The 24,936-nt window shown below is 33.5% G+C and overlaps 2 protein-coding genes across 2 annotated transcripts in view; both read left to right on the top strand.

Moving 5' to 3' along the window:
* Positions 1-19,981, top strand: part of LOC120154460 (uncharacterized oxidoreductase At4g09670-like) — a 30,689-nt gene extending 10,708 nt beyond the window's left edge. Inside the window, exons 2-4 of the mRNA XM_039166209.1 lie at positions 2,257-2,310; positions 2,827-3,303; positions 19,925-19,981. Of these exons, the coding sequence (XP_039022140.1) occupies positions 2,257-2,310; positions 2,827-3,303; positions 19,925-19,981 (588 nt within the window). The remainder of the gene's footprint in view (positions 1-2,256; positions 2,311-2,826; positions 3,304-19,924) is intronic.
* Positions 19,982-21,360: 1,379 nt separating this feature from the next.
* On the top strand, positions 21,361-22,688 carry LOC120154501 (laccase-12-like). The gene is made up of 4 exons (XM_039166229.1): positions 21,361-21,525; positions 21,599-21,750; positions 21,860-22,179; positions 22,372-22,688. Exons 1-4 carry the CDS (start codon positions 21,427-21,429, stop codon positions 22,671-22,673), a joined length of 873 nt encoding a protein of 290 aa, XP_039022160.1. The 5' UTR covers positions 21,361-21,426; the 3' UTR covers positions 22,674-22,688.
* The last annotated feature ends 2,248 nt before the right edge of the window (positions 22,689-24,936 follow it).

Genomic DNA, 24,936 nt, shown 5'->3' with positions numbered 1-24,936 from the left:
ATAAAAAATTGCATGTTTTGCAACAAATACATATTGTCCCTTACTATACTTAGGCCGTCTCAGGCAATCTAAGTGTTTAAACACTTAGAGTGCGCCTTTGGTTTTACTCAAGAATTAGATATCTTCGTTTGGATGATCATGTTGGATACTGTTCTGCGCAATGGGTTATTCAATTTGTTTAAACACTAATGATCATAGAAATTGGGATTCTCAGCTCGGATTTAATGAGTCTATTGAATTCTTTTTGGGTTACTCTTTCATTGTGGATATGGGCAATCGAGATCGAATGATGTTATATGCATTGTTTAGGGATGACAAAAATATTTGAACTCCATGGCTTCGATCTGATATGGTCGATTTTTTTTTAAATCCGGTTTTGGATCAGGTATATCCTAAAATTTTTCGAGGTCGGATTTAGGAGTGATCTGCCCCAAAATATCATTTTATGTTGTTTAACATATTTACGAAATTGCCACTACACATATCTTTCTTAGGTTTTCTTCATTTTTCATCCTCTCTCTCATTTATGAATTCGTTTTTTGTTTGAAAAGATTCCAAAATTTCCTTATTTTTTTATATTTTTCGTTTCTTTTTGAAAATTCATAAGGGTTAGGACTCACTTACCCAATGTAAAACTTTTTTTATTTTTATACTGATTTAGGATCGGTGAATGAGTGGAAATCGATGATTGAGATTAACTCGTTTTTTACCAGTGAATATCTTCTCATTTCTTACTGTTAATCACAATCATCTATTTCTACTTATCTAACGGTCTTAAATCTGTGTAAAACTAATTTAGGGTATGTTTGTTTGCATGTAATTGGTTTTCCGGAAAATGAGTTACTGGAGTTTGAATTACTGGACTGGAAAATGAATTACTGGAATTTGAATTCTGGAAAATGAATTACATTTCTGGAAAACATCTGGAAAACGTTTTATAATGTTTGGAAGATGTTATTTAAACCTTTTTTTCACTAGTTGAAGACTTTTTCAAAAATTATTTATTACAAATATTAGATATAATAAATAATATTATTTCTCATAAAACTTAATATTATTATTTTAAAATATTAAAATAATTATTTATTATTAAATATTTTTTATAATTTATTAATAAAAATATTAATATTGGTATATTTTAGTGAAATAAAATATTATATTAATTATTTATTAAAGTAATAGTGTTATATTATATTTTAAAAATATTAATTAGTATATTTTAAATATCTTTACTAAAATATTATTTAAATATATAAATAATATTATTCATTATTAAATATATAAAAAAAATTATATATATAAATAAAAATATAATATTATATTATTATAATATAATGATTATAGTATTAAACTAAAAATATAATATTATATTATTATAAATATTAATAAATATATTTTAAATATTTTAATAATTAATATTTTGATGAAAATGATATTAAAATATTTTATTAATATTAAATTCATAAAATAAAATTATTTTGAGTTTTTTTGCTTTGAAGTGAAAAGTTCGGAAAATGACTTACGGAAAATGAATCCCTAAGTCATTTTACAGAAAACACAAAGGAAATTCTGTTACTAGGAAAATGAATTACGTTCCGGAAAATTAATTACGTGAAACAAACACGGGAAAACATTTTCCGGAAAACGAATTACGTGAAACAAACACGGGAAAACATTTTCTGGAAAATGAATTACATGAAACAAACACGGGATTTCGGGGAAAACCAATTCCGGTTTTACGGCAAACAAACACTAGTCTCTAGATTAGTTTACTATTCATATTTAAAATTATATCATTGTCTTTGTTCTTCTCTTAAATTCTTTGTTTTTCTTTTAGAAATGTTATATTACTTTAATGGTGTAATAACGGTTTAACAATAACTGCTATTTTGATTCAATGGCTTGCTTGGTTTGATAGTATTATAAAAAGACTAAATTGATAAAAAAATAAATAAAGATGAATGGTTAAATTCATTGAATTGTTTCAGATTAAGACATAATTGCTAGAATGATTAGATTTGGGGGATTAAAAATGGTATTATACCAGTTACATTAGATGTATGTTTCATTTTTAACCACGGATGATCCAAAAATAAAATGACCCGTTGGTTACTAAACACATAATTGAATGACCTGAAGCGTATTTATATTAATGTTTATCGTCTTTTTATAAGATATTTTGCTAATGTTTGTACTTTTTCTCAAACTGATACTTATGCAATATGAATTCATAACATTTGTGATTCCTTATGGTAGACTGTGGAAAGAACTTCCAGCGGTCAGAAGCCTGTTTCTGATAAACTTGTGGTGGTATATCTATTTCAGTATTGGATATTGATCATGTTGCCCCCCTTCCCCCCTAGTTTAGTTACCCGTTCTGACACTTGTATCCAATACTTGGCATTGGAATATGATCTTCAAGGATACTTCAAATGTATGAAAAAACTTAGAAAAATCTGACCAAACTTGTTTGAGACATGTACTTGTATAATTCAAATAGATGTTGTTCCAAAGATCGATACACTTCTGGTTAAGTATTCCAGAATAAGCTTTAGTATGTGGTAAAATGGCATGTCAGATGATTTTTGGAGAGAGAGTGAGAATTAGGGACAGAAAATTGGGTGTTTTGTGCTCCTCCGATCTGTGCATGAGCTTCAGTTGGCTTTGAATGTTATTTAATTGTCTTTTGATGCAGTTTATGCTTTTGTGACGATAAAATGGTCATTATCATATTAACTATGTGCAGGATTTTAACATATTATGATAGTAAAATGCTTTTGTAGAGACTGGCAAAATAGTGATTAATATAACCTTCGACTTCCTCAGGTAAACAGTTGCTTCACATTTTGTGCTGATCCTGATTTTGTCAAGAATGACATTCGTGTGAAGCCAGATCTTGAAGCTCTTGGTGCTCTAGGTGATGCTGGGTGGTATGGCATCAGGTCGATCTTGTGGATGGCCAATTATGAGCTTCCGAAAGCAGTCACGGCCATTCGAAATCCAGTTCTAAACGAAGCAGGTGTACTACTAGAGTGTGGAGCTTCACAGCTCTGGGACAATGGCAAAACTGCAACCTTCCATTGCTCTTTCTTATCAAATTTGACAATGAATCTCACTTCCATAGGAACATTAGGAACTTTACATCTTACGGATTTCATTATTCCTTACCAAGAACACGAAGCCTCGTATACTACATCCACGAAACCCGGTTTTAACGAACTTGTTACAGGATGGGTGCAGCTTCCAAGTGAACACTGTCACTGTGGATCTACCTCAGTAAGTGTGCATGGTGAGAGTTTGCTAGTTCGCAACGCGATTAGAAGAAAATCGCAATGCGATTGATTGAATCGCAATGCGATTTATAGAATCGCATGCGATTGAGAGAGTCGCAACGCGATTTAGAAGAAAATCGCAATGCGACTGAGAGAATCGCAACGCGACTGAGAGAATCGCAACGCGATTTAGAAAATCACAACGTTAAAAAGAAAATCGCAACGGTCAAAAGAATAGTTAAAAAATTTTGTTTCTTAAGAATTTCTCTAAAAAGATAGTATTCGCGGAGTGTCGAAGACACGTATTACCACGACCACGACCACGACCAGACCACGACCACGACCACGACCACGACCACGACCACGACCCGACGACCCGACCCGACCCGAGAGTCCCCTTGTCCTCTTTCACTCACAAGGAAGTGCAAAATACAAGCCTTAAATATAATTCCCAATAGTGTTTCCATACTATGTGGGATTGAGCATTACCACACTTGTTCCCAATATCATTATTCTTCATAAGTTATCATCCATTACAATATGAATTATCGATAATAAATTAATTCATTTTAATAAGTATTTAAAATTATAACTTGATAAATACATGAAATAATTCTATTATTAAATAAAAAATATTTTTATATTAAAATTATTGAGATAGATATTTACTATAAAGTAAAAGATTTTTTTTTCACGTACAACCTCTATATGAATTAGTTTCACAATAAGGTATCGGTTATGCATTGGATTCTTTCGTATTAGATGGTCTTTAATAAGATCATCATCATCATTCTTTTGTTCAACAATACCATATATTAATGAGGTATATTGGTTCATTAACACGACTAATTCATATTGTAATGGATGATAACTTATGAAGAATAATGATATTTGGAACAAGTGTTGGTAATGCTCAATCCCACATAGTATTGGAAATACATTGGGAATGGTATTTAAGGCTTGTATTTTGCACTTCCTTGTTGAGTGAAAGAGGACAAGGGGGACTCTCGCGCGCCGCCGCCGCCGCCGTCTCGTCTCGGGTCGGGTCGTGGTCGTGGTCGTGGTCGTGGTCGTGGTCGTGGTCGTGGTCGTGGTCGTGGTCGTGGTCGTGGTCGTGGTCGTGGTAATACGTGTCTTCGACACGTCCGCGGCGGATACTATCTTTTAGAGAAAATTCTTAAGAAACAAAATTTTTTAACTATTCTTTTGACCGTTGCGATTTTCTTTTAACGTTGTGATTTTCTAAATCGCGTTGCGATTCTCTCAGTCGCGTTGCGATTCTCTCAGTCGCGTTGCGATTCTCTCAGTCGCATTGCGAATCTCTCAGTCGCATTGCGATTCTCTTCTAAATCGCGTTGCGACTCTCTCAATCGCATTGCGATTCAATCAATCGCATTGCGATTCAATCAATCGCATTGCGATTCAATCAATCGCATTGCGATTTTCTTCTAAATCGCGTTGCGAACTTGGAAGCTCGCGTTGCGATTTTCTTTTGACCGTTGCGATTTTCTTTTTAACGTTGCGATTTTCTAAATCGCGTTGCGATTTTGATATCGCGTTGCGATTTTATTGGTCATTTTGGCAAATCCAAAAAAAATTGATTAAAATCGTATATTATAAGGTATTTTTGGTCAATGAGGCGATTTTCTCATATTTAAATCCATTGTCAGCAATCAAAGTCGTTCTGAATAAGTTAAAGCAATTTATGTGAAATTTAAAATAATAGAAACGCCAGGATTGAAGAAAATGATGACACGTGTAGGATAAGAACTGCTTACCATTCTGACAATCCATCCATCCGATTCACATCATCATCACATCGGATAGCAGCCGGTGTTTCTATACTTATCTCTTCGATAAGCTTACATACAATTCTAGAAGTTCAAACAAGACTTTGGTATATTTCATCTTTCTTTATTGAATATAATATATTAAGATGATTTTTATATGATTTTTTGTCATTGAAAATTTGTCATTTACACGACTTTCGTACATTTGTGTAAACAAAGTTATAACCATAAAGTCTTTTCCGTAGCCAAACTCCGTACAGTTGTGTAAACAAATCTTTAACTTGGACTTTTCAATGCCGAATATCATGGAGTTGTGTAAACAAATCTTTAACTTGGATTTTCAATGCCGAATATCATGGCTAATCCGGCGTTTTATCCAAAATAAACTCTAACAACGAAATATTATATATTAGGCACACTTTCTTCAAGTAGTTAGTACAACTTTTGATAAAGCGTAGATCATGAAATACATTTTTTAGGTTATGTTCGAGTTGACGGCATAATAAAAAGGCGCGGATCATGAAATATACCTTCGTATGGAAATCTAACACGTACAAGAAGACGTGTATTAAGAAGCGCGCCTTCCATTATTACTCGAGCTTTAAATCTCGACTATTCACCAATCCCCTCCCTTATAAATATCCCCAAATGCAAACATCAAAATATACCAAAATTACTTTCACATTCTTCATTCTATTAATTCATTCTATAAGCTATGTAGATTTTATTATAGTTTTTAGAATGTAAATTTATTTTTTATCATATTATATTTATTTATATTTAATTATTTAACCAAATTTTATTGTATTAATTATTTTTTATTTTTTTGCAGTTGTAAAATGGAAGGCGAGATCAGATTCCGATACATTTTGTCGATACGGTAACAATATTAAATTGTTTTATTTAAATTAATTACGATTTTTTTATTTTTTAGCATTAGTTTATATTTTAATTCGCATACTATTTGTTTAATTAGGTGTATTTCAATTATTATTTTTGCAGATATAGAACTCTCAATCTTTCAAACTCTTAAACTCTCAAAATGAGGCATATTTCAGCTATTGTTTACTTTGATGAAGAAATTCGACAAGATGAAATCGGTATTGTCTTCGCATCAAATCATTCTGTTAGAATATCCTTCAAGAGAAATATCACTCTTGAGGACATGATCACTAAAATTTCAAGAAAGGTTCATGTTGAAAGTACTATAAGACTGTCATCACTTCAGTACAAATTTCCAACTGCACTATTTTCGTTAACTTATACAGTGTTTAAACTCTCCAACGATGATGATGTTACTATGATAGTTGATGCTCATAATCAAAATTCAAACGTCGATACACAAATGTATGCCATATTTGTTGAAGTGCCTGCGGTTCGTGCTATGTCATTATGCTTTCACTATGGGTTATCTCAACAAGTTGATCAAGTTGACAGCCCAACTCAAGTAATGTGTAATGATTTTAACTCGTTAATGGGAAATCCACATTCTGGTACCATCTCATCAAGTTCAATGGGGGAGACATTCATCAGCAACTTGTTACGATCTCCACCAAGGTGGTTGCACAAACAATCCATATCGCAACGTCGCTTCCAGTTCAAGGGGAAGATATTCATCTGCCAATTTCTTTTACCTAAATATGGAGATGTCTTCGACACAGCAATCTGTTCAGTACCCATTTGACACAATGCCTTCAAGTTCCAGGGGAGGCATTCAACTGTGAACTTTTTCGACCTCAATGTGGAGATGCTTGTGACACAACACTCAGTTCAAAAACTTGTATGACTCGATGTCTTCAAGTTCAAGGGGAAGACATTCAACTACCAGCTTGTTCGACCTAAATATCGACATTGCAGAGGAACACTCATCTCCACCAGAAGAACCTCTTCGTGAGTCAGATATGGATGGTGCTGAGACTGGACTATTCGTTGAGCTAGAATCACCGCAGTTCAACATGGACTCTGATTATGATGATATAGATGAAGTTCCCACAAATACGGTACACACGAAACCTTCAACACATATGTATGAAGCTGACTATGGTGTAATGTATGTGCCATAATTTACAGATATACATAATCTTGGTGACTATATATTTAACTCGTTAGTCAATAATGGTGAGTTATATATCGGAATTGATTTTTCGTCTAAAGAAGAAGTAGTGATTGCAATTAAAAATTATAATATTCATAATTTTGTTCACTTTAAAGTCGACCCACCATCGAAAAGTATGTATGCTACTATGTCAAACGTGATAACAAATGCAACTGGATGATTCGTGTATCGAAGAGGAAGAGGAAAAACAACATATGAGAACTAACAATATACAAAGTTCCTCATAAATTTTGTGCTAGAGGGATCAACCAGGACCATCCCAACTTGGACTCCAACATTATTGTTGAAAACATTTTGATGTTTCGATATAACAAATTAAATTAAAAGAATTTTAATTTTGAAAAAGATTTTTTCTAAGCATATTCGATATATTAAATCGAATATCAAAATATTACTCAAAGTATTTCAAAGTTCATTTTAAATCCTTACTCAAATGTAAAATTAAGTTTTTAATCTTAAAATAATTTTAAAATGATTTTACAAAATATTTCGAACCATTTCAAAGCCAAAAATTCCATATTGCTCAGAGGGAACCGATTCCCCCCAAGGGGGTACCGATTCCCCCTGAATGGTTTGGCTCCGAGAATTCCAGTATGCTCGAAGGGAACCGATTCCACCCACTGTTCAACGGTCAAAATATTTGAATTTTACACCTAGGGAACCGATTCCCCATTAGGGGTACCGATTCCCCTCACGCTCCAAGCAGAAATATTAATTATTTTCACACTTAAACGGCTTCAAAAACTTCATTAATGATCCCCAACGTTCAGAAGTGATTCAAGGTGTATTTAAGCAAGCTTAGAAGCCATTGATCAATAACAAGAAACATCAAGCAACTAGAATCAAGAGAGAATCAAAGAGAAAGCATCAAACCTCAAGTTTGAGCATTTCAAGCCTATCTTTCATTCAATATTCATTTTGCTTTCAAGAACACTTATTGTGCTCAATTGTATTCATTCTTGAGTGTTCTTTTCTTTGTTCTAGAATTGTGCAAACAATCTACCTTGTGAGGATTTCCTTGTAAGTTTGCAAATTTGTATTGTTCTCTTTAGGAGAGAGTGTTCTCAAGAATTTGGGGTATAATTCTTGAGGGTTTGTAAGGTTACTCTTTGTCCTCAAAAGAAAGACAAATGAGTGAATTTGTGGAAAATCCTTAGTGTTGATAGCTAAGGTAGTGGACGTAGACTTTGGTTGAGAAAGTCGAACCACTCTAAATCGCTGTGCTAATTTCTTTCAATTTTCTGCAAAAGCTTCCACCAAAATTTTAATTGCCAATTCACCCCCTCTTGGCTATATTCGTCAATCGATTAACTCAATAATTGGTATCAGAGCCTAACTCATTTGAAGGTTTAATCGCCTCTTGAGTCGATTCGGGAAGAGTTACATCGATAATCAAAGTCATCAATGGCCTCTACTTCAAACTTTGACTCCAATCTCGATTCGATGCCCGTCAACAAGCCTCCTTTCTTTAATGGGGCTAACTATGCCTATTGGAAAAATAGGATGATTTACTTCATTCAAGCAAGTGACATGGGAGAATGGAATGTCGTAGATGAATGATACATCAAGCCTCTCACTCATTCAAGATTGTGGAGTGAATGAGAGATAAAAATGTTCCAGCTCAACTCCAAAGCCATCCATATCATATTTTGTGCTCTTGGACCAGATGAATACGTAAGAGTTTCATCTTGTACAACCGCCAAAGAAATATGGGACAAACTTCAAGTCACTCATGAAGGTACCGATGAGGTAAAGAAATCTAAAATTAGTATTCTAACGCATAGCTATGAAAATTTCATGATGAAACCAAATGAAGATATCAAAGCTATGACGGATAGATTTTCAACGATTGTTAATGGTCTCAAATCATATGGAGAGATCATTTCAAATGAAAAGCTTGTGAGGAAGTTAGTCTACTTCCTTCCAAAATCGTGACAATCAAAGAAGACGACAATCATCGAGTCTAAGGACCTAACGTCCTTAACTCTTGAAGAGCTAATCGGTTTACTCCTCACTCATGAAATGATGCTTGAAGATGAGGTAGACCTTGATAAGATTGAAGAGACACCAAAGGAGAAGGAGAAGAAGAAAAACATTTGAGTTGCTCCCAAATCCACAAAAGATGAGAGTGATTCGGATGAAGATGACGATGATGAGGAAATGGCATTGTTTGCCAAACGGTTCAGAAAAATGATGAGACCTTACCGAGGGAGAAAATTCAAACTTAAGGCCTCAAAAAATGAACTAAAAGAGAAGGACCCGATCATTTGCTATGAATGCAAAAAGCTGGGGCATGTCAAATATGATTGCCCACAATTGAAGAGAAATGGTCAATCAAAGAATAAGCACAAGGCTCATGTGGCTACATGGAGCGATGAAGAAGGTTCCGATGAAGAAGAACAAGAAGTAGCAAACTTGTGCTTGATGGCATTCAGGGAAGATTCTAAGGTAACCTCTAACTCATCTGATTTTGATGATATATCCTATGATGAGCTATTAGAGGAATATAATGGGTTGGCTTTGGATTATGAGAAATTGTTTTTAAAATATAAAAATGATGTTTCAAAATTGAAAAATGAAAATAAACTCATATCCAAAACCAACAACGATCTTGAAAGTAAAATCAAATATTTGCAAATCAAACTAGAAGAGTTTAAAAAGAAAAATTTGGATTTGCAAAATTTACTTTCAAAGGTCAATGATGATCATCAAAAGAAAATTGATGATCTTAAAGCTTCTTTTGATAAAGTTGGAACAAAACGTTTTTGAAAATGGAGAAAATTCAAAATCCAACTTTGTTAGAAAAAGTTTTAAAAACTACAATCATAGAGGTCCCCAAAGAACCTCTAATGGAATAATCGTTAGAAGTATATGGGTTCCTAAAGAGCTCATTACTACTAAAGATAAGGATATCCTACACAAATGGATACCTAAGGGGACTAGGATTTTAGAAACTAATGGATATGGACCCAAAAGAATTTGGGTACCAAAAATTAGAAATTAATCTATGTTTGTAGGAAAAGGAGCATTGCTACAAGGCACGAGAAACAAATTCAAATTCATGGTACCTTGATAGTGGATGCTCAAGACACATGATCGGAGACAAAAGCCGGTTCATTGAGCTTAACGCCAAAAATGGAGGAGAAGTGACTTTTGGTGATGATTCAAAAGGTCATATTGAAGGTATTGGTACTATTGGTAATACCTCTTCCATACAAATTAAGAATGTTTTATATGTGAATGGATTAGAGCATAATCTCTTGAGCATTAGTCAATTATGTGATAAGGGATTCAATGTCATATTTGAAACTAATGGTTGTAAAGTCATTGACATTGCATCTAATAGGATTATGCTTGTTGGTCATAGAATAGGAAACATATACATGGTGCATTTAGACTCTATAGAAATGACTAATTTATGCCTAGTTGCAAAGGATGAACATGATAGTTGGTTATGGCATAGGAGACTAGGACATACTAGCATGAGTGTTTTGCAACGGTTAGTTCAAGGAGAATTGGTTCAAGGGCTGCCTAAACTAAAATTTGATAATGATAAAATCTGTGATGCTTGTGCTAAAGGAAAACAAAAGCGAGTTTCTTTTAAATTCATTAATGACGTATCAACTAGTAGAGTATTACAATTGATCCATATAGATCTTTTTGAGCCAACTAGGACTACTAGCTTGGGTGAAAAACAATATGCATTTGTCTTGGTAGATGACTATTCTAGATATACTTGGGTTCTATTTTTAAGTACTAAAGATGAAGCATTAGAACATGTCATCACATTTTCAAAAATAATCCAAAATGAAAAAGGTTACTCTATATAACTAGTGTTAGGAGTGATCATGGCACTGAATTTGAAAATCTTGGATTTATTGAGTTTTGTAATTCTAATGGTATTAGCCATAATTTTTCAGCACCTAGAACCCCTCAACAAAATAGAGTTGTTGAGAGGAAAAATTGAATTTTAGAAGAAATGGCTAGAACCATGCTTTGTGAAAATAATTTTCCAAAATATTTTTGGGCGGAAGCCACAAATATCGCTTGTTATGTTGTAAATCGAGTAATGATTAGGTCAATTTTAAAGAAAACTCCATATGAAATTTTCAAAAGTAAAAAGCCTAACATTAGCTATTTTCATCCTTTTGGATGTAAATGTTTTGTTTTGAACAACGGTAAAGAAAACCTTGGCAAATTTGATGCTAAAAGTGATGAAGGAATTTTTCTGGTTATTCCTTAAATTCTAAAGCTTATCGAGTATTTAATAAAAGAACTTTAGTTGTAGAAGAGTCTATACATGTTGTTTTCGATGATAATCCCCTTCCGAGGAAGGATTCTTGTGTGAATGATGATGTAGGCATTATAAATACAAATGAAGTTAGACATGACGTTGAAGAACCATCATCAAAGGAAGAAACAAAAGATGAGGTAACTCATGATCCTCTTGAGAATCCAACCATTGAAGAAAGGGAAGTATCTTATCCAATAGAGTACAACTATGTCAAGGATGGTGAGATTATAGGTGATCCATCCAAAGGGGTAACAACTCGATCTTCTATTAGAAATATTTGTAATTATGTTGCATTTATTTCATGCATAGAGCCTAATAATATTAAAGAAGCATTAAAAGATGAACATTGGATTATGGCTATGCAAGAAGAATTAAATCAATTTGAGAGAAGTAAAGTATAGACATTAGTTGAAAGGCCTAGTAATAAATCTACTGTAGGTACTAGATGGGTATTTAGGAATAAGCTTGATGAGAGTGGTAATATAGTGAGAAACAAGGCTAGACTTGTTGCTCAAGGGTATACTCAAGAAGAGGGCATAGACTATGATGAAACATACGCTCCCGTAGCTAGGATGAAAGCAATTAGAATGTTATTAGCATTTGCATGTTTTCATGAATTTAAACTATATCAAATGGATGTTAAAAGTGCATTTTAAATGGTTTTATAAGAAGAAGTGTATGTGGAACAACCTCCAGCTTTTGAAGATTCAAAATTTCCGGATCATGTTCTTAAATTGACAAAAGCGCTTTATGGTTTAAAACAAGCTCCTAGAGCTTGGTATGAACGATTGTCAAACTTTTTAATTGAAAAAGGTTTTTCAAAAGGGAAGGTTGACACTGCATTGTTTTAAAGCATAAAGGTAAAGATTTATTAGTAGTTCAAATTTATGTTGATGATATAATATTTGGTTCTACTAATGATGTTCTTTGCCAAGAATTTTTTAAGCTAATGCAAAGTGAGTTTGAGATGAGCATGATGGGGAGCTCTCATTTTTCTTGGGACTCCAAATCAAGCAAAGAAAAGATGGCATCTTCATCAATCAAGCTGGTAGTTGTTGTGCACAAGTTTTATGGATGAAACAACAACTTTTTGATTATGGAATTGAAGTAGGTACCATTCCTATCAAGTGTGACAATACTAGTCTATTTGTCTCACTAAAAATCTCATCCAACACTCTAGAACTAAGCACATTGAAATAAGACATCACTTCATTAGAGACCATGTCACTAAGGAATATTTAGTTCTAGAATTTGTTGATACTTTGCACCAATTAGCGGATATCTTTACAAAATCTTTAGACAATGAAAGATTTTGGACACTTAGGAGAGAATTAGGTTTGACCAACCTATCTTCACTTAGTGTTTAAAATAATTTTAGCACTTTTAAGACTAAATAAAAAAATGCTTAGAATAGTAATTTTTGATTGCATTCATTGCTATTAGCTAAGGGGAGTTTATGATTCTTGATGAAAATTAATTTTATGTTCAAATATAGTTTAAAGATTAATTTGATTGTTTGAACATGATTAATTTTCAATATATGAGTTGCCAATACCACTAGAGAAAATTAATTTAGCATTTTGTATGTTTAAAATCATATTTTAGCATTTTTGTGCAGAGGGAATCGATACCCTCATGAGGAAATCGATACCCTCATGAGGGAACCGATTCCCCCTTTGAAGGGGAACCGATTCCTACTAGGGGAACCGATACCCCCTTGGGGTTCTGGATTTTAACACGGGCAGAACTCCTAAAAATCTCAAACCCTCTTCTACTCTCATTGCCGTTGTTCTCCTCTTCTACTCTCTCCATATCTCCACTTTACCTCAAAACAACGTTTTTAATCGGAATTCTCTTCAAATATCATCTTCTAAACTTGCTAGCATCATTAAAATCGTGCAAACAACATCAAAATCCACTCAATCTCATCTTTCAAGGTAAATTTTTTTAAACTCTCTATTTCATTGATTTTGAACATAGGACTAGTTTTAATTAGTTCTAGATAGAAATAGTGATCGGGCATTGATTGATTAGTGATTAGAAACTATATATTACAACTAATTTCATCAAAAACACAAGAATTTTCCAAAAATTTTGAAATTTTCGAAATAAAAAAAATTGTTTTTCAAATTATTGTGTTTTAATTGAATTATGTTGTTGTTATGAAAACTATACATATATTGTTTTTCAAAACCTTATTTTTCAATAGTTTTCAAAAAAACTTTGCCCATTAGGATTAGTTTAGAGAACCTTGAAATATTGAGGACTCAATTGAGTTTTGGGATTGATTGAATTGCATACATGTGTTTTCTAAATTGCAGGTTATTCATTCTATTCCGATTTCCTAAACCATGTCCAATCCTAAACGTGCTAGGTCATCATCTAGTCGCTCAAACCGTCAATCCAACCCACCTCCAAATCCTCCTCCTATTCCTGAAATTCCAATTCCTAATCCTAATCCCATTGATCCTAATATGACTATCCAAAACTGTGCTTCAATCATCCTGGTCCTATAAATCATCATTTTGGTATTATCAATATTTTGACTCTTACAAAATTAGAGAAGAACGTATCCCTTCTCGTCAAGCTATGATAGATATCGATTTTAAATATCTTCCTCTTTTAAAAGAGTGGAAATTTGATAAACTTTGTGACCTTGAACCTATAGTTTACCATCAACTTCTTCGGATCTTTTATTCTAATGCCGTTTGTGTCAAAAACCGAGCTCAAACTGAAACCATAGGAGTTCGTTCCTACCTCCTAGGACAATTCTTACATATTGACTCGGCTTACATAGCCAAAGCATTAGGATTAGATAATGATGGTATATCAAATGAAAAACAGGTTTTAGGTTCTCGTTATAAAAGAAGGATAGTGTGAGTGTCTTAGACCTTCATGATCGTTTTCTTCATCTAATGATTTCTTGGTGGTTTCGACCATCCGGAGGTCGTTACTCTACTCTTCGTGCTTTAGATCTTTGGTGGTTGCATTGTTTCCAAAACAGTATTAAAATAAACATAACTCAGATTATTTTTACTGAAATCGTTGAAACTGTAAATCTTGTTCCTAACAAGAAACTCTGTTCATCTCTAGTTTACGGTTGCATTCTGAGTAATCTTTTTTCTAAAGTCGGGCTTAGAGTAGGTCTAGATGCCATCTTTCCTCTAAAGAAACAAATTAATCTTCTTTCCTTAATGAGAGCGGGATGGATAAAGGATAAGGAAACCGGTGAATGGGTTCGATCTTCTGAAAATACTCCGGGAGCTAGTTCTTCACGAGCTCCACCAGAAGCTGACGACGATCCCGAGCTTGAACAATTAATGCGAGACATCGATGAAGCCGAAGATGAGCCTGAGCAGCCCGAGGAGCAAGCACAACAATCTAATCAAATGCCTCCATTTTTTTCAATCTTTTATGGAGACATTCGATTTCCGATATGCTACCATAAATTCGTGCTTTTCTTCTATAGAGTCCATTTATCCACAATGGGAGCTCAACAATTGGAAATTCTTCGGGAGATGCGTGCAAACAATGAAGCAACCAACGCTCGTATTAATGAACTCACTCATGAAATGGCCGCTATGCGACGTTTTCCTCTTCCCGATCCTCCTACGGATGCTTGATTCTGTGTTTTGCTTTAGTACTTTGAACTTAAAGCTTATTGTTTAAACATTTTAAATGTTTTTGGATTGTTTTCTTTTTGTTGTTGGATATTTGAACTTATTTGATGGATTATATATGTTTGAACTTATATATTTGGTGTGGTTAAATTTCTTCATTATTGCATCATTTACATCATGTTAGATATATGACCAATTTTTCCATGTCACATTGTTTATGAATATTGATTATGAAACTAATGGTTAATGTTTCTCTTGATTGTGATCTTAGCAGCTTAAACTATATATATAATCAATTAGCTAAATGATTTCAAAACCTTGTTTAAATTCTTTTACAAATCTTTTTGATTTAACAAAAAGGGGGAGAAATGTTATTAAATTAAAATGGGAGTTTTTGAAGAGGAGCAGTGCTAAAGTAAGGGGGAGTAGTATTTTCAAAATCAAAATTCATTTTGAAATTAGAAAATCTTAAAATGTTTTGTTATATAAAAAATGAGGAGATTGTTGAAAACATTTTGATGTTTCGATATAACAAATTAAATTAAAAGAATTATAATTTTGAAAAAGATATTTCTAAGCATATTCGATATATTAAATCGAATATCAAAATATTACTCAAAGTATTTCAAAGTTCATTTTAAATCCTTACTCAAGTGTAAAATTAAGTTTTAATCTTAAAATAATTTCAAAACAATTTTACAAAATATTTCGAACCATTTCAAAGCCAAAAATTTCAGATTGCTCAGAGAACCGATTCCCCCCCAAGGGGTACCGATTCCCCCTGAATGGTTTGGCTCCGAGAATTCCAGTATGCTCGGAGGGAACCGATTCCCCCCAGGGGGTACCGATTCCCCCCACTATTTAACGGTCGAAATATTTGAATTTTACACCTAGGGAACCGATTCCCCCACGCTCCAAGCAGAAATATAATTGTTTTCACACTTAAACGGCTCCAAAACTTCATTAATGATCCCCAACGTTCAGAAGTGATTCAAGGTATATTTAAGCAAGCTTAGAAGCCATTGATCAATAACAAGAAACATCAAGCATCTAGAATCAAGAGAGAATCAAAGAGAAAGCATCAAACCTCAAGTTTGAGCATTTCAAGCCTATCTTTCATTCAATATTCATTTTGCTTTCAAGAACACTTATTGCGCTCAATTGTATTCATTCTTGAGTGTTTTTTTCTTTGTTCTAGAATTGTGCAAACAATCTACCTTGTGAGGATTTCCTTGTAAGTTTGCAAATTTGTATTGTTCTCTTTGGGAGAGAGTGTTCTCAAGAATTTGGGGTATAATTCTTGAGGGTTTGTAAGGTTACTCTTTGTCCTCAAAAGAAAGACAAATTAGTGAATTTGTGGAAAATCCTTAGTGTGGATAGCTAAGGTAGTGGACGTAGACTTTGGTTGAGAAATTCGAACCACTCTAAATCGCTGTGCAAATTTATTTCAATTTTCTGTAAAAGCTTCCACCAAAATTTTAATTTCCAATTCACCCCCCTCTTGGTCATATTCGTCAATTGATTAACTCAACAATTATCTACTGATCTATCATGCCCATGGTCGAAGCAAGCTCCCATATAGCTATTGTGGTGCTAATTTCAGCTATACTATCTCAATATGGGTACACCGTCTCGTTCAGGAAATCATAGAAGGTAAAATAGAATGCCATTAAAAAACTTCACGGCGAGTGAGATTCATCTTACAACGAACTACCAAGTTGGTTTCGGGTAGTGCACAAATTGAATCCTAGGATAATAGTCGACTTTGAAAATTGTCATGCATACCACAATGATCGAGTGCTTCGTGATCAATGCTAATTCTATCGGCTTATTCGGACTTACCCACAATGCATTAATGAGAAAGACCTAGATGAGGTTTAGAATTAACTTCCGATTATACCAGATCCGTCCTTATTAAGGGAGGCATGTCATCTAAAATCCACTCGAATTCATTATGATATGAATATTTGAGAGACGTCCAAAGAAAAAAAAAGATGTGGGCATTGTAGAAACCTAGACCATAATAGGAAAAAATGTATATCTTTTTTATCATCACGTAACCGTTGATGCCATGACGATGTAATTGTTGTTTATGAAGCCTCAGTTTGTGTTATTTCATTTTCGTTTACTTTTAATTAATGTTCTACTCAAGTGATGGCTACTCAAGTGAAAATTAAATAAAAACACTACAAACTAAATAAAAAAATAAAAACATTATAATTCAAACAATTAAATAATAAAAACATTAAGAAACAAAATAAATACAAAGTCCATAATTAAATAAAAAAATTAAGAAACAAAATAAATAAAAACAAGTATATCGATGTTTGTTCCTTAAATGTGTTTCACAGGTGTAGACGGTGGTTGATGTGATGGTTTCGATACTGCAACTGAGGATGAGCCGAGCCGGAAGTTTCTGCTCTCCATCCACGAGTCAGGGGACGATGATGTTGTGACGATGGATGTTTTTCTCGATGCTGATGAATGCTTCCGCCTCGTGCTTCCTCGGAAAGTAGGAACAACTTCTCATTCATATTGAACCATTAATAATAGTCATCCACAATTGAATAATGATTGACATAAGTCAACTCTGTACGGAGAATGCATCCACGTTGATCTTCTCAGATAACCTACTCGTTGTGCTTCATCAGCCAGTTAAAATTTTTTTGCCCCGTCTATATACGTTATGAATATTGTCGAGATTCGTAGGTGCTTCAGGAATAGATTGTATGAAACCAAATTGCTGGAGCACGTGATCAGTAGGATGCCACTCGAAAATAGCATAACATATTAGATGGATCGCCGCCATACATACATCTATTGGGCCACTCAAGTGAGGTGGGATGCAATGCCTCATTTTTTCAGTACCATAAGGAGTCCATTGAAACTAAAACAAATATATATAATTCTTATCAAAATAATATTCTAATTATATAACGATAATTAAAGGTAATTAATAAAATTTAAATACATATCTTTGTACCAGCTTTTTGATCAATGAGTAGCCAGATTTCTTCCAATTCGTCTGGTATATCACGATGATTTTTTCTTATACATGATCACCTATTCAGTGTAAAAAATTTCATTATATACTTAAAAATTATTTATATCCGAACTTAGTATTCAAATTACCTCAACAATAATTGGAAGAATAACAGGTTTTTCACTACTTGACATAAAAAGGGCATGCGATACCACGTCTAGGACTGCAGAAGAAAGAGCATCTGTCGATAGCATTTTTCTGATAATAAGTTATCCGACACATTTCTTTATACAAAGATGTCAAAACTGCGGATCCCCAATTGAATGAGCTAGTAACTCGAAAATTTGCAAGGTGATGCAACCACATATAATGAACTTGATTGCGAGATTTATCGGGCATCAAGATATCTCCTATGAGTTGTAATATGCAAACCCGGATAAATATTTTAGCTTGTTCCTCGGAATATTCTTCGCTCAACTGTCGAAAATTTGTAGACAACCAGGATAACTATATTTAGCCACTGTTGAAATTAGGTGGGATACCTCAAAGACACTCATCGCACAAGGAATATCAATCACCATCCGCCACACCAGAAATAACATCACTATCTACCGAAAGCCCCAAATGTATAAAAATATCCTTCAGCATAATAGTACACTCCCCACATTGAAGATAGAATTTGTGTGTCTCTGGTCTCTATATTTCAATCAGTGCAGAAATAAGGTGGGTTCAAGGTTACAATGAGCTTCATATTTCGCTATGTCATCGAATCCAGCCAAGGCTAAATACAGCCAGACACGACTCAGTATCTCTAACTTAAAGTTACGAATAAATGAATCTAATATATGGTTATTTACCTAATTAAATAAATAGTATACAAATTAAAATATAAACTAATACTAGAATATAACTAAATTAAACATTTATAATAAATAAAATAATATAATTTAAAATTATTATTGTATCGACAGAATGACTCGAGATATGATTATCATATAAATGCAGCAACCCACCTGCCATTTTATAACTGCAAAAAGTAATAAAAAAATTAGTACAATAAAATATATAAAATAATAAACTATTAAAAGATTATAATAAAATAAAATAAAATGTTGCTAAAAATTATAACTATACTTTCTTAATACTTGATAGAATGATAGATAAAAGGAAGAAATATAATATTTTTGTTTGAGGTGTGAGTGTTGAAAGGGATGTGGTATTTATAGGGGGAGGGGAGGCGAACGGATGATTGGGCGGTATTTATGGCGGACGGTTGGATTTAAATGAAATTGTCAGTTCGAACAAAACCTCACGAAGGCACGCTTCATGATCCGCGCCTTTCCACCATGGCGCTAGCTAGGACAGAACCTCACGAATGCACGTTTCATGATCCGCGCTTTGTCATAAGGGTATTAGATCATTAACATTTGAAGAAAGGGTGTCTGACAGATAATATTTCGTTGATATGATAATTTTTTAGTAAAAACGCGGGCTAATCCTATAATTGTAGTTTAAAATATTGTTCTATTACTTGTAGTTTTTAATTTATTTTTATTATTTTTCATCTAAATATTTAAATTAATATCAATATATAATCGTAATGATAACTTAAATGAAACAAAGAATTTTAAAAAGAAAAATTAATGAAATAAATAGATTTGACCGCTTTTCAACTGTATATTTATACATTGAAAGACTTTAATTCTTAATTACTAAAACTAATCTAGTAATTAATTAATTACTTTCAAAGTTAATTCGGACCTAACTATTACTTCTTCGACACCCAGTCAAGTTGGAGGGTGAAAAAGATATTTTTGAGCCACAACTGTTTTCTTGTGGAAATATGCAGAGTTTAAACAATACTTGCAATGGCTTAGCTGCCCCAAGACGCATGGAAACATCATAATGAGATATTTTTAATGGCATGTATGAATTGATTGAGACGTTGGACTGTACAGGCAAAGGCGATTGTCAGTCAGTTATAACAATGAGCATTTGATATAAGAAAACATCTTCCAATACTAACATTTCCGAATTTTTGAACTAAAATCTTTCTTAGTCTAATGATCGAAAATTATTATATTAATTTAAAGTATTGAGAAGTTTGTCTTATTTAAATCGATTTGTGATTAAAAATAGCTTCATCTAAAATTTATTTAAAAATCGGAAAATGAAAATGAAAGATAAAAATATTTTAAAATTAAAAATATCTTTTAATATTGTAGCAGAAAAATAAGGAAATGAAACAAAGAACAACAACGAATCCGAACCTCTTGCTTTTAAACAATATTGTCCAGGTGAAATTTCATTTTCAGAAACAATGGATGCGGGATAGCTCCACAGATACAAGATCGTTGGACATCTAATAGTCCAATTCGATGCCATTGACATGAATCATTAAGTGAAGTGCCACAACTATAGCATATAAGAATATTTTGCTCGTAAACACTGATTACAACAGAAATTCAGTTGAATAATTCAAGTCCATAATCTTCAATCTTACTATATACAACTATTTCGAACTCACCCCAATTCTCACATTATTAATTCATTCCACTTTTTATCAACCTTTAGAATCCCACCAATGAAATTAACAAACAAATGAAGAAAAAATAGAAAGACGGGATAATACCCAGAAACAAAAACACCAGTTACGAATCGAAAGTACAAGACAAGAGTCGTCCCAGCAATTTCCCAAGTCTTATCAGGTCTAACAGCAAATCGCTTTGGCTTTGGTGCCTTGAAGTCTAAAGGAGGAGCAAATGTTGTTGCTGCAGACGAAGAAGAAAATATTAAAAAATAAGTTAGGTGACATTTTGAATGGATTAACATTCAAATTTAATTGTTCATTTATTATTTTGAGTAACGGAATGAAACGTTGGGTATTAAATTAGAATTAAATAAACGTTCGACACTAAAATAAAAAAAAAATAGGTATATGTTGGACACCTTTTGTATACTTAAACATTTTTTAATAATAGCATATACATTTATTATTTTTATTTTAAATTAGATGATATTTTATAAATTTTTAATAAAATTAATAAAAAAACATTATAGTCCCGACAATTTATATATATTTTAACATTTTTAGATATTAATAATAAAAGTTTAGATATTAACATTTCAAATTTGACTGTGAATTATGCTGGTCAGCTTATACGTCTACAAAGTTGGCTGGGCTGAGGATTTTGAATTTCTTGAAAATGTATCAGAACCTTCGTTTCCGTTCTTCAACCAAATTGACTTGAGCATCAGCAAGATGCCATTTTTATATAAATAAGAAGAAACGAAACCCAAAGAGTACCAAGGAAAGAAAGGGAACAAACTGAAGAAAACATTATCATTAAAATGGGTTCCCAGAAACAGGCCTTTATTTTGTTATCGGTGCTTTTGTTTTTCAATATCCTTCTCTTCTCCGGCGCCGATGACGTTTATTACGAATTCTTTGTAAGTTTCTTTTTATAACTTCCTTTCTTTGTTTTGTTTCTCTTTATATGATCGATATGCCTTTAATTTGCAGTTGCAAGAAGCAGAGTTTACGAAGCTTTGCAGCACAAAAACCGCCTTGACCGTCAATGGCAGCTTTCCCGGGCCTGAGGTTCGGGTCCGAAGAGACGACACCGTTTATGTCAACGTCCATAATCAAGGAAGATTTGCTGTTTCCATTGTCTGGTATACTATTTCTCTAAATCTCCTTTTCTGATCCATTCTTGAGTTAATATTTTCTGTTCCGAGTTTATTTGAGATCTTATTTGTTTATTCTTTCTGGGAAAATCGGTAGGGAGGGCATCCGGGATTCAATTAATGGTGTGAATGAGTTGATTCAGCCTGGAAGAAACTTCACTTACGAGATCGAATTAGACGATGAAATCGGAACTTTATGGTGGCGCGCTCGGAGTGCTTGGGCTAAAGCTACCGTTCATGGCGCCTTTGTCGTTTTACCAGCCGCCGGTGAAGAATATCCTTTCCCTGCACCTACTTCAGATCATACAATTATACTTGGAGAATGGTTTAGACAAGAGTTGACTGAAGCCGCTGTTCCTGGCCAACCAGATGCGTACGCAATCAATGGCCATCTCGGAGAAACATATGGATGTAACGGTATGCATCTAATAGTCACAATAACTTTCGATTTCTCATATTAATTGTTTAATTTATTGATTAAATCCACTTTAAAATTTTATTTATTATATAAATCTTTATATCATTATATATATATATATATATATATTGAATTCTTCACTCCAAATTTTTTATAATACAGTTAACACTCTTCATAATTTGTGTGTACAGATACGTCATACCAGCTACAAGTGGATTACCAGGGCCTCTACCTCCTGCGTTTAATAAATGCAGTTGCCGATGAAACAATGGTGTTTGCCATCGCGCAACACAGCTTGACGATTGTCGGACAAAATGCGTCATATGCCAGACGCTCCTTCTCCAATTCCTTGACATTAGAACCGGGGCAGACGGTCGACATTCTGCTAAGCGCGAGCCAAAACGTCGGCCAATATTATATTACTGCTCGGTCTTCCTCCGGTCGACTTAACACCACCGGAATTTTACACTATACCACCAGTACCGGTTTTTAATTTAACTGTTTGAAATTTCGAGTGCCACTATCGTAGGTTTATTCATCAAATAAGACATTCACTAGGGTAAATCGCTGCGAGTATTAATATCAATGCCCAATAAAAATCCATGCTAGCTGTGGAAATGACTTGTATTTTTTCATTGAAACGTTGTTTATCAGCTGTGATTTGTATTGTTCCTTTTGGGAATTGAGAGTTAATGTTTATTATATATATTTTAAATTCGATTTTTATATTTTAAAAACATTTGATATAACATCATGATCATCATATCTGACATGATAACTTGAGGAGTGAAATCAGAATTAAATCCTAAAATTTTGAAGATTAAGGTGTAAATTTTTTATTTGATTAATTTATAATTTTATGAGTTTTTAAAGAATTATAAAACACTTATTTTTAATTAAAAGGACCATGGGTCCAAAATCACCGCTTACCCTTCATTCAGTCCTTGCATAACATGACAGTTGCCTAATCATTATCTTTAATCTTTAGTATATATCCCCAAATCAAGAAACTTTGGCATGCACCCGTTTGCCAGTGTTCATGCAATATAGTGTTGGATACATTCCGTGTTAATTTCATCATGTATTTGTGCAAAATGCAAAACAAGAGTTGAAAAGAATAAAAACAATAAGATTTCACCGTGCAATTGCCAAATGAATGATGGATGGATAAAAGTGGCTTGGCAACTTACCAAGAGCATATGAATTTCCCGCTTTTGGTTTCTACGCTTTACTTGTAGAGCTATAGTCTCATAACCGATTCTCCTCCTCCAACTTATCTATTGAAATGGAGCTAGTTTTCTTGTATTCCACATTTACAAACTCCGCCATCCCCATTAAACAATATAGGGGGACCTTTTATGAAAGCAATTGCTCTATCTGATGCTGCTGATGGATATATTTACAATCTGTAGTATACTCCGGCAAAAACAATCCGGTAATGGGTTCTCGTAAAATGATTCTTCGGAATAAAACCTAACCATGCCCTTTGTTCCTGGGACAGGGCCTTTTCTCCTCCTAGGTGATCCTTGCCTGTAAAATCGATGAAAGAAACCACACGTTAGGCTGAGTATGCACTATATTTTTCATGTATTTGAAAGGTCATTCATTACCCCAATAACCTGGTAAAAAATGGGAAGGAAAGTTGGCATAACCGATCAATCACAGTAAAGATGTCAACAAACAAACCTGATATTCCTCCCAAAGGCTACCTATCGTATCCCGGCAGTACACCAAACCAGACCCTCTTTTAAAATGCTCAACAACTTTGGAAGCAAAAGACAATTCATTAGCAAGTTTCTTTACGACTTCAACATCATTTGCCAAAGCATTAATGAAATGGTGCTCATCAAAATCATCAGAGAAATTGCTGCAAGTCAACAAATAAGCAAAAATAATATTAGTCGCAAGGAAACAGCCCAGAGATAGAAAGTAGTAAAGTCATACTCCAGTCAGCTAAATGATCAAGAAGAACTGATATTCATATTCAACTACATAGTACAATGGCTAGATTGCCAATATTTTAGTCATTAAATTTGAAAATATGTAACATTTTAAACTTCTAACGTCTCCCCATAGATGTATGAATATTGTGCAGACAATCATGTTCATCTGTCGAAAATAATGTCTCGATGTCTGTATCTCTATCAGGTAACATCACCAATGATGGAATACGTTAGATTAACAGATATATCATATAGCCGGAATGAATATTATCAAGCTAGAAACTATACCCCGATCAGGAACTGAACAAGAAAATGTCAAATTGAAGAATCAATTTACAAGTATTACGTTCATACTTTGAAAGAAATTTTTCAAAGAGAACAACTTCTTTACTAATATAATTAGAACTAGGCTGTATGCAGGGCACAAAATCACGATCTTCAGGCGGCTTCCACAACTTGTCAAAATTTGGATTTCCACCCGCACCATCAAACTGTTAAATCTAAAGGAGTAAAAAACAAGAAAGACTCGTGACTACTTCTATAAGCAGTTGTGCATGTGGTTTTATTGGCTTGATTATCGCAAATCTCTTTCCCAATGAAGCGCCTGATCTATTTACTTCTTATCTTCAATAATGATCTGTAATCTCGATCCAATGTGTTCATCATCTCAAATTATCGCCAATATGGAAAAGCTTCCAATGTGCGGAAATCAATAACAAAAGAGCCCTTACAAATTTTTGTATGCAGGGGTTTGATTCCGAAGCCTAAACGCTGGGGAGGGTACAGACTTCAACCAAACCGTTTTGAGTTTTG

Source organism: Hibiscus syriacus, unplaced genomic scaffold (assembly GCF_006381635.1).
Source record: "Hibiscus syriacus cultivar Baekdansim isolate YM2019G1 unplaced genomic scaffold, ASM638163v2 tig00111131_pilon, whole genome shotgun sequence".
NCBI classification, from domain to species: Eukaryota; Viridiplantae; Streptophyta; class Magnoliopsida; order Malvales; family Malvaceae; genus Hibiscus; species Hibiscus syriacus.
The sequence above is the reverse complement of the archived record's forward strand: the minus strand, read 5'-3'. Positions and strand labels throughout refer to the sequence as shown.